Raw genomic sequence first — 13,483 nt, 5'->3', positions numbered from 1 at the left:
AGATCAGTTAAATCAGAGTCTCTAGGGTGGGACCCAGGCCTCTGTTGCTGAAAGCCCCCAAGTGATTTTGATATGTAGCCAAGGGAACCTTTGCTGTGAAGTCTTGGTTAAAAAAATTAAAGGACTTTAGTGCCTTTCTATTTTATTTCCTGCAAACAAGATTTAAAGTCCTCTTCAACTGCTTTTACAATGCCGAAATAAAAGACTGTTGCTATTTCTTTGGAGCATATACACACAAATTTCAGGTAACCTTGTATCTGGTCTTCAAAACTAGAGAAAGTAGAGACAAGCACCTATCTCTGTGATACTTCAAAAGTCAGCTCACATGATTGTTTTGGGATTTTTAAATCTTTTATATTTCAATTATAGCTGACATACATTATTATATCAGTTTCAGGTGTACTGCCCAGTAATTATACATTATATAACATACTAAGTGATCATCCCTATATACCTCACACTCATCTGACACCATGCGTAGTTATTAAAATATTAGTGACTACAGTCCCATGACTATTACATCCCTATGGTTATTCTGTAACAACCCAGTTGTACTTCTTAACCCCTTCACCTTTCTCACCTATTCCCCCAACCTCCCTTCAGTCTGGCAACCATCAAAATGTTATCTGTATCTATGAGTCCATTTCTGTCCTGCTTATTTGTTTTTTAGATTCAATTATTGATAGATATGTATTTTTGCCATTTTATTGTCCATATTTTTTTCTTCTTAAAGAAGACCCTTTGACATTTCATATAATAATGGTTTGGTGATAATGAACTTCTTTAGCTTTTTCTTATCTGGGAATCTCTTTATCTGCCCTTCAGTTCTAAATGATATTGCTAAATGACTTGCTAGGTAGAGCAATCTTGGCTGTAGGTCCCTGCTTTTCATCACTTTGCCTATTTCTTGCCAATCCCTTCTGGCCTGCAAAGTTTTTGATAAGAAATCAGCTGACAGTCTTAAAAGAGCTCCTTTGTAGGTAACTAGCTGCTTTTCTCTTGCTGTTTTTAAGATTCTTTCTTTGTTGTTAACCTTTGGCATTTTAACTATGATGTGTCTTAGAGTGAGACTCTTTGGGTTCATCTTGTTTGGGACTCTATGTGCTTCCTGGGCTTACATGTCTATTTCATTCACCAATTTAGGGAAGTTTTTTGTTATTATTGTTTCAAATAGGTTTTCAATTTCTTGCTCTCCCTCTTCTTCTTCTGGAACCCCAATGATGCCAATGTTGGTATGCTTAAAGTTGTCCTGAAGGCTCTTTATATTACCCTCATTTTTTGGATTCCTTTTTCTTTGTGTTGTTCTGATTGGATGTTTTTTGCTTCCTTATATTCAAAGTCATTGATTTGATTCTCAGCTTTATCTACTCTACTGTTAATTTCCCTGTAAAATATTCTTCATCTCAGTTAGTGTTTCCTTCATTTCTGACTGGTTATTTTTTATGCTGTTGATGTTCTCACTAAATTTATTGAGCATCCTGATAGCCAGTGTATTGAACTCTGCATCTAGTAGATCACTTGTCTCCATTTTGTTTAGTTCTTTTTCTGGAATTTTATTCTGTTCTTACATTTGGCTCATATGTCTTTGTCTCCTCATTTTGGCAGCCCCCCTGTGTTTGTTTCTATGTATTAGGTAGAGCTGCTGCATCTCCCAGGCTTGGTACAGTAGTAAGTGTCCTAATGTAGTAGGTGTCCTATAGGGCACAACATTCAACTCAATTTCAGGCAGTTCTGAATGGTAGTTGTTCTGTAGACTAGTTATAATTTTTATGTGGTTGTGGGATGAGGTGAGTATTGCATTTACCTCTGCTGCCATCTTAACCAGAAGTCAATAATTTTGAAAGTCATTTTTTGTATGGCTAGGAAAGCCAGTTATTGAATTAATCAGAAGTAGTCATAGGCCAGGTTGACCTAGGACATTGTAGAAAAAACCAAACCAGACTTTAAGGTAACTATAAATATTACAAGCCATCAGATTTTCTTAAAAAGAGCTTCAGTGAAATATTTCTGCTTTTTGGTGTGGATTGTGGTAACTCTGATAAAAGCAAAGACCCTCTTTCACATCATTTTCCCACAGGAATAAAAAACTACCTTTTTACTAACCTCTCACCCACCCTGATCTTAGACTTGTGTTACTATAGCATGTGATCTATGCATTCCATTTGAAAACACAACTGATCCACTCTCAGTTTCACTCTGTTCCATGCATGATTCTCTAAAATAGGGCTGTATCATATACTGGGGTTTTTCCATGTCTCGGGAGACATTAATTGTTGTCAAAACTATGTGCAATTTTCATAGTTCAGAGAATGAATATATAGTATTATCATAACAGAAAAAAACATTCTATTGTGAAAACCACCAACAAATGGTGAGTCCTGACCACACCTTAGGCCAACATGGAGGCAAGCTGCTTCTGTCCTGTCCTTAGTAATAGTGCTCAATGCTTCATTACAGAATGACGTGACTGCACTTCTGAAACCAATATCGGAAAAGATACAGGAAATCCAAACTTTCAGAGAGAAGAACCGAGGCAGCACAATGTTTAACCATCTCTCAGCCGTCAGTGAAAGCATCCCGGCCCTTGGGTGGATAGCTGTGGTGAGTCCGGATGGAGTGTCGCCACTGCACCTCGTCACATTTTTGGAGTGTGTGGGAGAATCCATGGCTCCTTTCAGGTTCCTTCATCATCCCTCTGTTACACTGAAGGCAGAGTCTGTGCAGGCTGACTTGTGCTCTTTCTTATGCTGTTTGAAGTTCAGTGCTTTGTGTTCTAAGATGTGAAACTGTTTCATCAATCTTTACAGAGCAACATTTGACTCTAACTTTCAAGTCAATATCTCCATTGCTTTTCTTCTTCTTTAAGGCATTTTCTTTCTTATCCTATTTTTTTTTCCTTCTATGCTTGGGTGATGGTCCTGTTCTCTCAGTCCCCCAAACCCGGTCCTTATGTCAAGGAGATGAATGATGCTGCCACCTTTTACACTAACAGGGTTTTAAAGGACTACAAACACAGGTATGTACCTTCTTTTACTGACCAAGTTTTCAGTTAATCGCTTGTTAGACATTTGTCCCTAATATTTATATAATTCACTACTGATTCCTTTCAAGAGCTATTAACAAATTTACTATAAATGTTAATGAAAAAGCATATATTTGCAAGAAAAGCAAAATGGAAAGTGTTTTAGAAGTTCTGCCTCAGTTTTCTTGTACTGAATAAACTCTCCCACTTGAATGCACGTTATCTGTTACATATTCCCACATTAATGCAAGAGCTCTGTGATGATTTGTGATAGACCAGCCCCATATGGTCACAAAACTTTTACAGTGATCAAAATAGAGTTGGTGGGTGAGCAGAGAGATGAAAGGAGAAATCAGAAAATGAAGTATAAATAAAGAACAGAAATGAGATGAGACAATAAACCAGGCCAATGAGAGGGAAAGCAGAGATTGTGGTGAGATTGAAATACAAAAGGCATTTATAAGAATAGCACTCAGAGGGCTGTTGGAAGAACAGAAGAGTCTGAACCAATGGGTTTGCCTATAGAACCAGCTTTTAAATTTTAACTGTTGCTTTCTAAACCCAAATCATTGATCTTAAAGAGGCCTAAATTAGGGTTAAAATGGAAAATGGGACCAAATGGAAAGACACCAGAGCTGAATATACATGAAAATGTCTCCTTAACTACAGTGCTACCTTCATATAGTTTTTCTGTGTCAGGCAAAGAGGTCTTGTAGCTTTTAAGAAGGACAGATTTAGGAGACATAAGTGTGCCTTTTTCTTCTTTCACTCCATGGGAACTTCAGATACATTAATTATACCCAATAATAGACCACCTGCCTCCAGAGAACTGTGACCAAGGCAATGGTGCCCAATGATACAACTATAAATGTTGCCATGTTGTATAGAGACTACGGAATTGTGCAATATGAATGAGAAAAGGCATCGAAAATGCAAGATGCCTACTCTTCTCACATAAAAATAACAGTTCAGGAGCCAATTTTGTTATGAAATCTGGACATAAAAATTATGTTGGCATGAACCTACACCCATAGTGACTTCCACATCGTAAAAGGTCTTCTGTACTGAGTCTTTTTTTCAGGACTGGACATTTTAGGCACCACCTTGGTCTTGCCTTTTTGCATGTCACCTTGGGGGCCATTTTTTGCTTTATCTCTGGTCATCAGCTCCTGGCCTCTTCCTAGTCCCTACCTGACTGTATGTTGGGCCATGGATGTGAGTGATTCTCTTTAGGTGGCAGCATAGCCAGGAGGGTTCTGGTTTTCTGCTTCTTTTTTTTTTCTGGTAGAGCCCAGTGTTTGCTCCTCGATGCCAGCTATGCAGTACAAAATGTACTTCTGGCAGCATCGACAACTCAATTACACTTAGTGGATCACCTGAACACTATCATATGCCAGGGAAATGCAGCCAGACGTGTGGATTCATTCACTTCACTTCACTTCCAGAAATTGTCAGATCAGTTCCAAGTCACTGGTCAAACTTCCAGGGGTGGTAACCTGTCAGAGGCAGAACACTGCACACCACTCACAGTACACCCACTTTCAGGTGCACCCAAGCCAGCTGGGCCTTCACTCTGTGAGCTCAGTGCTGCTGCAGAACATTGCAGTCCTTTGTCCCTTGTGCTGCCCACCTGCAGGCAGGCTGTAGGTAGAGGAGTTGAGCCGTAGGTAGAGGAGTTGAGCCGTAGGTAGAGGAGGCTCCCTTGTGGTTTAAATGAAAGTGCTGTGGGCAGTCCAGTCCTTACAATTGGCTTGACTGGTTGTTTAGCTCTTTTTCAGTAAATGAATAGAGTAAGTTAATTACTTTGACATTGGCCTCTGTGAGTCATAATTATTAAAATCACAGGCCCCTGCCATAGCTTCTTCCAGGGTAAACAAAAACTGAGGATGGGCTCGTAGCTCCTGAGGTGTTGTTGGGGTCCTCCCTACTGTGTTGTCTGGTAGACACTGACTTCAGGCTAGAAGACATCATATTGTTATTCCTTATCACAAGTTTTGCTAGAACTTTCTTCAAATCAAAAATCATGCTATAATAGTTAAATAAAAAATGAATTTGCCTATCCATGTTTGGACTTCATTGCTTGTTAAACTTTTTAAATAGATACGTGTCACTGGCTATTTCTAAAATATCTATAGACATGTGTTCTATGTACATACACATATGTACATATGCACACATATGTATCAAAGAGCCATATAAATGTGTACATGATATTGAAGTGATTTTAGTACTCAAACAACTGTTGTTGTACATGTCATCTCCTATGTGCAGGGCACTGTACTGAGACCCTCACACACCCCATAGGATAAGGAAACTGATATGAGAGACATATGAAGCTACATTTGGCCTTTTAGGGTTTGACTGTAAAAGTATAAGAAAGTAAAAATGAGGTTTTTCACAGGTTTGATTAATAAAACAGTAAATATTAAAATATAGAACAAAACCACATTCACGTGTTTCATCTTCGAGGGGTAGATAATTATGACTTCAGTTCCCAACTTCACTTTTTCTTAAACCCATGACTTAACACAATGGGATTCTAAACGTGGTGGTACTTCTCACTGAGCTTTTCAAGGAGAACAAAATGGAATGCATCCAAAGAAAAGTCATTAGTGACAAGAGCTTTGGTAATAGAGATTTCCTTCAGTGACTGTCTTCAGATGAATGGCCCAGGCTCATGATTAAGTTTTTGTTAACTGAGACTTCGTCATTTTCTCATTTACCATGAATTCATGCAAAGTGGAAAAAAATGTGTGGGTGGAAATTATCCAAAGGAAATGCAACTATTTTTGCCTATCTACAAGTTTACTATTTCTAACAGTCGTCTCAATCCTGTATGTTAATCCTGTTGTAAAAGGTAAGCATTTACTACATCTTGGTTCAGCAAAATTGGGATAAAAATGATAATACCCTGCCTCGCTTGCATTGCCATTATAAATATCAAGTTAAAGTAACTTAAGTGAATGTTACCTTTAGAAATAGGGAATGATACCCATTTGTAGAAAATCATTTTTCTTATAATAGCAACTTCCTTACCACTCCAAAATTCTCCAATTTGGTTATACTTCAACCAAATAATTCAACAAATTATTAGAAAACAAGCCAAAGGACTTTTTCTTTTCAATACCATTCTCTTTCCTGAAAACATTGTTTTTCATAATGCATTAGAAGCAGTACGGAAAAAAAGGGTCACCTCCCCACAGTCATCTGCCAACTAGAGGTAACATGAGGACCCACGACCTAAACTGGTGTGGTTCTGTGGGGTCCCCCTGTGGTCCTCTCTGCTCCACATCTGGAGCTCAGGGCACTCAGCTCCACTCAGGAGAGACCTGAACCGCCTTTCTTCCAAGGCTCTCTTTGGAATCAGTTCACTGTGACTGGACTAGAAAGACAATTGCTCCAGGGTCATCCAGCCTTAGTAACTGGATTACCATGTGTCTCCCTAACTCCATTCTTTTCCACTCTCTTTTATAACAGAGAAATTTACAACATGTGGGTTGGGAGAATTCATAGTTGAACATTGTTTTAAAATCTGATTTTAAATCCTAACTCCACTCTCTTCCACTCTCTTTTATAACAAAGTGATTTACGCCATGTGGATTGGGTGAAGTCATATTTGAACATTTGGAGTGAGCTTCAAGCATACATCAAGGAACACCACACCACAGGCCTTACTTGGAGCAAAACAGTAAGTACCAAGCCCTCTTCACTTGAAAAACAAAACACCATAAAAATATTCACTCCCAGTAGCCTAGTAATCTCACACTTTCAAAGTTACCTTAAGGAAAGCATAAGATAAAATATACATACAGAAACTGTTTATGACAATGTCATCTATCATGGGACAATCTGGAAACTACCTCCATAACATGCAGGAAGAAAGTGGGAAAGGTGTCCATGGTAAGAACACTTGACAACCATTAAAAATAACATGATAATTACATGGGAATTTAGTGATAGCCAGTTTAGTGATAGAGTGCAAAAGTTTATGAGTAAAATGACATCTATGTGAAGAAACTGATAAAAATGGAAGGAAACAGGAAGCTTTGAAATTGTTATTAACTTTAAGGAGATAGAATTATGAATAAAATGTCTCTTTTAATATTTTTGCTTGCTTTTTTGGTGTTTTAAAGTTTACCAAATAATATTTTTGAGTCCTTAACAATTCTAGTACTTCATGTGATATCCTAGTCCTAGGTTAAAATCCCAGGCTATGTCTGTTCCCACTTTAATTTCCATGTGAGATGTTGATCTGACCTTTGCCCCCTTCTTCTGCCTTCTCTCTTACCCTCCCTCCTCTCAGTGCACCCCAGCACTGCCACACAACTCATGGAATCCTGACCACACGTAGTGCTGAGGTCGAACCAAATCAAATTGTCGTTTCAAAATTTGCAAGTTTCAGTCTTTACTGCAATGTCCCAAACATATATCATGCTCTGTGACCTCTGTTCCCTGGGGAAGTACCCTCTCTCTCTTCTCCAAAATTTCACTTCAACATCACTTCTTTAAGAAACCCATTGATCTCCATCAGCCCTCCATCTGGAACTGATGCCCTCCCTTTATGCCTCTTCCATCGCTTTATTATACCTCAGCCATAACCCTTAGAACATAGAGTTGTAATTTTTTGCATGTTTTTGGAGCTCTTTCATTCGACTGCAAAACTCATTACAACCTCTAGCCCCTAACATAGTGGCTGGTACCGAGTAAGTGCCCTGTAAACAGTGTGAACTAAACTGTGAATTGGGGGTCTTTTAGAATCTTCTTTGATCTTTTAAGAATATTTACTTGTTTGGGAAGTGCTTCTCATGGAAAATCCCTTCTGTGAGAAATGAATCTTACCTGTCAGTGGTCACAGTGGATGGCCTAACTAAGGTAAACTCTGAGGTTTGTGAATTCTATTCAAGGGTAGGACCCACAATGCCCTGTGGCTGCCCTCTAGCACCTATCCTCAGTTATAATTGTTAATGTCAGCAGATTAGACTTAAAATGAAGGCCAAGTTTGTGACTTTTCAAGGGACTGTAGGACTTCTGCATTTGTCTCCGACACTTGTACAAACATTAACATTGACCCCTAAAGATGGACACTTCTTTTTATTTTCTACTTTGTCCATTTTCTCCATAAGCTGAAATGCACAGTGCAGGATACAATAACTAAGTTGATTGTTCATCTTTTGCTCACAACGTTATGATTTCTGAGAGAAGAGTCCATAAACATTTGAAGGGTTTTAATCCAGAAGGGTATGTGTGGATGTCGCTCAGTGTTTTTGTAGATTAATTGTAATTATTTTTCATACATTTCCAATGAGATGTTGTTTTATAATAGGTCAATTTGTCATAAAGAGGAATTGTCACATGTTTGCCATGAAGATAGGTCATCATGACAGAATAGCAAACAAAACATCAAGAGTCTTTAGATTTATTTTTATTTCATGGTAGGTAAATGAAAAAAGAATGAGTCCATTTGTAGAAAATAATCACGTCAACAAACATTAGCCTATTAATTCCCTAATGAGTGCCCATGGAAAGTGAATAGAAAATCACTTTTAAATGGTTTTAATACCTTTAATGCAATGGGCAAAGCTGAGTAATTGTGCTTTGAATGTAAAAAAAAATCTTATTAATTACAGAAAAATAAATGTAGTAGTTTTTTGCTTTATTTTAAATACTTATCTTTTCATATGTTCATTAGATATATATGCCTTATGACAATGACTTTCAAACTTTTTAAAGAAAATCCATTGTAAGAAATCCATGCTAAGGAACACTTTATATACACACCATGCCCAAAATACTAAACTAAGTTTCACAAAACAATACTTTTTCTTACCACATGATATGCATTCATATATTTCCTTTCTTAATTTTATTTCATTTTTTTATAAAATGATGGATGAGACCCATTAAATTCATGACCCACTAATGGTTCACATCCCACATTTTGAAAGACATGTTATAAAACACAGATGTTATATTTATGTAAAATATAAGTGATCCTCGGATCATGAATTGGGCAGTGTGGATTGCCACAATAAAAATGACAGCTATACTTACTGAGCACACGTCACACTACTGGAGAACCACATTCAAAATGGTAACCATTTTAAAGCAGAGTATCTATTTCACTTCTCTAATAGAAGATTAGTATGATGATGTTTTGGCCAGATAGTAAAAGTGAAGAATGATTATGGTAAAAAAAAATGTTGGTTCAGAGATAACATAATATGTACAAAATCTTTGAACAAGCTTTAAGACATATTCATAGAAACCTTTTTTCTGATATTTTGTCCTCTTCTAATAAGGCTTGGTATAAAACTATTTAAAACTTTATTATAAAAAATATAGTTTTTATTTTAATCTAAATTTCTATTTAAGTTATTAAAAACCATTTAAAAGTTCCCAAAACATAATCCATAGCATAAATTAAATAATTTTCTGCTCACTTATGATGGTCTGCCAACTTCCCAGCAAAATGAATGATAAATAATTACAGCCAGAATTACAGCATTCTTGCAAAGAGGAAGGAAAGGGCTCTTAGAATTATCTGATCAAATGGCATGTGGGGAAGAAATTAATAAAAATCATTTCATTTATTTTTCCACTGATTACAACTTTGCTAAAAGTATACACGTATAAAATTATAAGAATCAGAGACTTCCAGCCAAGATGAAGGCATAGGTAGACACACTGTGCCTCCTCACACAACCAAAATAATGACAACAACAATTTAGAAATGAAATAACAACCAGAACTGATAGAAAAATTGAACTGTATGGAAGTCAGATGACCAAAGAGTTAAAATAGACACATTCATCAAGACCAGTAGGAAGGGCAGAGTCAGGCAGCTAGGCAGAGAGGGGTTGCAGCACAAAAAGCGGTGGCACCAGGCATGTAAGGCATCCTGGGCATGCAAGACCGCAGCAGGTGGACCCTGGGCATGCAGGTGGTGGCTGGCAAACCCTGGGCGCAGGGTGGCAACAGACAGACCCAGTGAGGCAGCGATTGTGAAGTGAGGCACTGCATGCAAGGTGGCTGGCTGACCAGGCAGTCCCACATTCACATACAGATAAACCAGGTGAAATTGGGGAGTGAGACAGACCACGCAATCTAGGGTCCCAGCACTGGGAAATAGAGCCTTGGGGCACTGATTGAAAACACCTGTAGGGGTTGAGGTGCCAGGAGAGACTCCCAGACTCACAGGAGAGTTTCTTGGAGAGACCCACGGGGTTCTAGAATGTACACATGCCCACCCACATGGGAATTAGCACCAGAAAGGCCCAGTTTGCTTGGGGGAAGCAGTAGAAGGGACTGAAATCTGACAGAGAGCAGAGCAAGCACCATTATGCCTTCTGGGACCCCACCCCCACATACAAGTCACAACCCAGCCACTGTGTTGCTCCACCCTGGTGAAAACCTAAGGCTCTGCCCCTCATACATAACAGGCAAGGCAAGACAAAAAAAAAAGTCCAAACGGAAGAACAGATCAAAGCTCCACAGCAAATACAACTAAGTGACCAAGAGACAGCCACCCTATCAGATGCACAGTTCAAAGCACTGGTGATCAGGATGCTCACAGAAATGGTTGAATTTGGTCACAAATTAGATGAAAAAGTGAAGGCTACACTAAGTGAAATGAAGGAAAATGCACAGGGAACCAACAGTGATGGGAAGAAAACTGGGACTCAAATCAATGGAGTGGACCAGAAGCAAGAAAGAAACAACCAAACAGAAAAGAATGAAGAAGCAAGAATTCAAAAAAATGAGAAGTTTAGGAACCTCCAGGACTACTTTAAATGTTCCAACATCTGAATTATAGGGGTACCAGAAGGGGAAGAGAAAGAGCAACAAGTGGAAAAGTTATTTGAACAAATAATACAGGAGAACTTCCCCAATCTGGCAAAGGAAATAGACTTCCAGGAAGTCCAGGAAGCTCAGAGAGTCCCAAAGAAGTTGGGCCCAAGGAGGAACACACCAAGGCACATCATAATTACATTAACCAAGATAAAAATGAAAGAGAAAATCCTAGAAGCAACAAGAGATAAGGAGACAGTAACCTACAAAGGAATTCCCATCAGACTGTCAGCTTATTTCTCAAAAGAGACCTTGCAGGCAGGAAGGGGCTAGAAAGAAGTGTTCAAAGTCATGAAAGGCAAGGACCTACATCTAAGATTGCTCTATCCAGCAAAGCTTTCATTTAGAATGGAAGGGCAGATAAAGTGCTTCTCAGATAAGGTCAAATTCAAGGAGTTCATCATCATCAAGCCCTTATTATATGAAATGTTAAAGGGACTTATCTAAGAAAAACAAGATAAAAAAACATGTATAGTAAAATGACAGCAAACTCACAATTATTAACAACCACACCTAAAACTAAAACAAAAAGAAACTAAGCAAACAACTAGAACAGGAACAGAACCACAGAAATGGAGATCACATGGAGGGTTAGCACCAGGGGAGTGGGAGGAAGAGAGAGGGGGAAAAGGTACAGAGAATAAGTAGCATAGATAGTAGGTAGAAAATAGACAGAGGGAGGGCAAGAATAGTATGGGAAATGTAGAAGCTAAAGAACTTCAGACACATGGACACAGACTAAGAGGGGCAATGTGGGTGGGAGAGGGTGTGCAGGGTGGAGAGGAATGAAGGGGGAAATGGGACAACTGTAATAGCATAATCAATAAAATATATTTAAAAAAATAAAATAAAAACTAAAATGATAAGGATGAGGAAATAATATAGAAACATGTAGTGTTGGTGTTCATTGATACCACAATATTCAGCAGTTTTAAGAAATGTATTCTATCTTAATTGATAGCCCATTATAATACTCCTGTATGCACCATGAAAAGTTTATGCCAACCTAACATATGCTTTGGGAGATTCTATTCAAAGTGGTAATTGTTATAAAGCAAAACATTTCTTTCACTTCTTTAATGGGAGAGTGCTACAGTATAGTTTTGGCCAGATATTAACAATGATGATTGGAAAAGTGTATAGGGGAGATAAATGATGATGAAAAACATACAATTGAAAAAAAGGGATGAGCTCAACATCACTAGCCATCAGAGAGATACAAAGTAAAACTATAATGGGATATTACCTCACACCCATCAGAATGGCCATCATCAATAAATCAACAAACAACAAGTACTGTTGAGGTTGTAAAGAAAAGGAAATCCTAGTGCACTGTTGGTGGGAATGCAGAATGGTGAAGCCACTATGGAAAACAATATGGAATTTCCTCTGAAAATTAAAAATGAAGTGCCTTATGACCCAGTCAGTGATTCCACTGCTGTGAATACACCCTAACAATACTGAAACACCAATTCAAAAAAGAACTTATGCACCCCCTATGTTCATAGCAGGACTATTTACAATAGCTAAATGTTGGAAAGGCCCAAGTGCCCATCAGTAGGTGGGAGGATTAAAAAACTATAGTACATTTGCACAATGGAATACTACACAGCAGAAAGGAAGAAGGAAGTCCTACAATTTATGACAGCATAGATGGAACTAGAAACTGTTATCTTAAGTGAAATAATCCAGGCAGTGAAAGACAAATACCATATGACCTCACTTATAACTGGAATGTAATGAACAAAATAAATGAACAAGAAAAGCAAAATCAGAGACATGGAAACACGGTATAGACTGATAGCTGTGGGAGGGGAAGAGGGTAGGGAGGGAAGGGGGAAGGAAGGGGAAGGAACTAGTCAAAGAACATGTATGAGTGATGCATGGGCATGGACAATAGAGAGAGGATTGACTATGGGCTAGAGGGGTAGGCTGGTGGAGTGGGGCAAAAGGGAAAAAATTGGGACAACTGTAATACAATAAACAATAAAAAATACAACTTTCAGCTAAGATGGAGGTGTAGGTAGATATACTGTGCTTCCTTGCACAACCAAAAGAAGGACAACAAGTTTAAAAACAAAAAACAACCAGAACTGCCACAAAATGGAACTGTATAAAAGTTCAACAACCAAGGAGTTAAAGAAGAAATATTCATCTAGACTGGTAGGAGGGGCGGAGTCGGGCAGCTGGTGCAGAGAGGACTTGAGGCAATGCAGTGGCTGGAAGACCTGGGCAGAGGAGGTGGCAGCTGACAGATGGGGTGGTCCCACATTTGCATGCAGATAAACCACGAGGAATAACTGGGGAGCAAGACAGACAGCACAACCCAGGGTGCCTGCATGGGGAAACAAAGCCTCAAAACCTCTGACTGAGAAAACCTGTGGCAGTGGGAAAAACTCCCAGCCTCACAGAAGAGTTCACTGGCGAGACCCACAGGATTCTAGAATGTACACAAACCCACCCACCTGGGTATCAGCACCAGAAGGGCCCAATTTGCTTGTGGGTAGTGGTGGAAGTGACTGGAAAGCCAGCTGAGAGCCAAGCAAGCAGCATTGTTCCCCTTTGGATACCTCCCCCACATACACTGCAGGAATATAGGTTGCCACGCCTTGG

General features: G+C 38.8%; 1 protein-coding gene across 1 annotated transcript in view; it reads left to right on the top strand.

Annotated features, from left to right (window-relative positions):
* The window catches only part of CAP2 (cyclase associated actin cytoskeleton regulatory protein 2), a 141,407-nt gene that overhangs the window by 99,596 nt on the left and 28,328 nt on the right, over positions 1–13,483 (top strand). Inside the window, exons 5-7 of the mRNA XM_028513799.2 lie at positions 2,458–2,601; positions 2,931–3,016; positions 6,605–6,710. Of these exons, the coding sequence (XP_028369600.1) occupies positions 2,458–2,601; positions 2,931–3,016; positions 6,605–6,710 (336 nt within the window). The remainder of the gene's footprint in view (positions 1–2,457; positions 2,602–2,930; positions 3,017–6,604; positions 6,711–13,483) is intronic.

The sequence above is a fragment of the Phyllostomus discolor genome, chromosome 5 (assembly GCF_004126475.2).
Source record: "Phyllostomus discolor isolate MPI-MPIP mPhyDis1 chromosome 5, mPhyDis1.pri.v3, whole genome shotgun sequence".
Classification (NCBI taxonomy): Eukaryota; Metazoa; Chordata; class Mammalia; order Chiroptera; family Phyllostomidae; genus Phyllostomus; species Phyllostomus discolor.
Note: the sequence above shows the minus strand (reverse complement) of the source record. Positions and strands in the feature narration are given on the sequence as shown.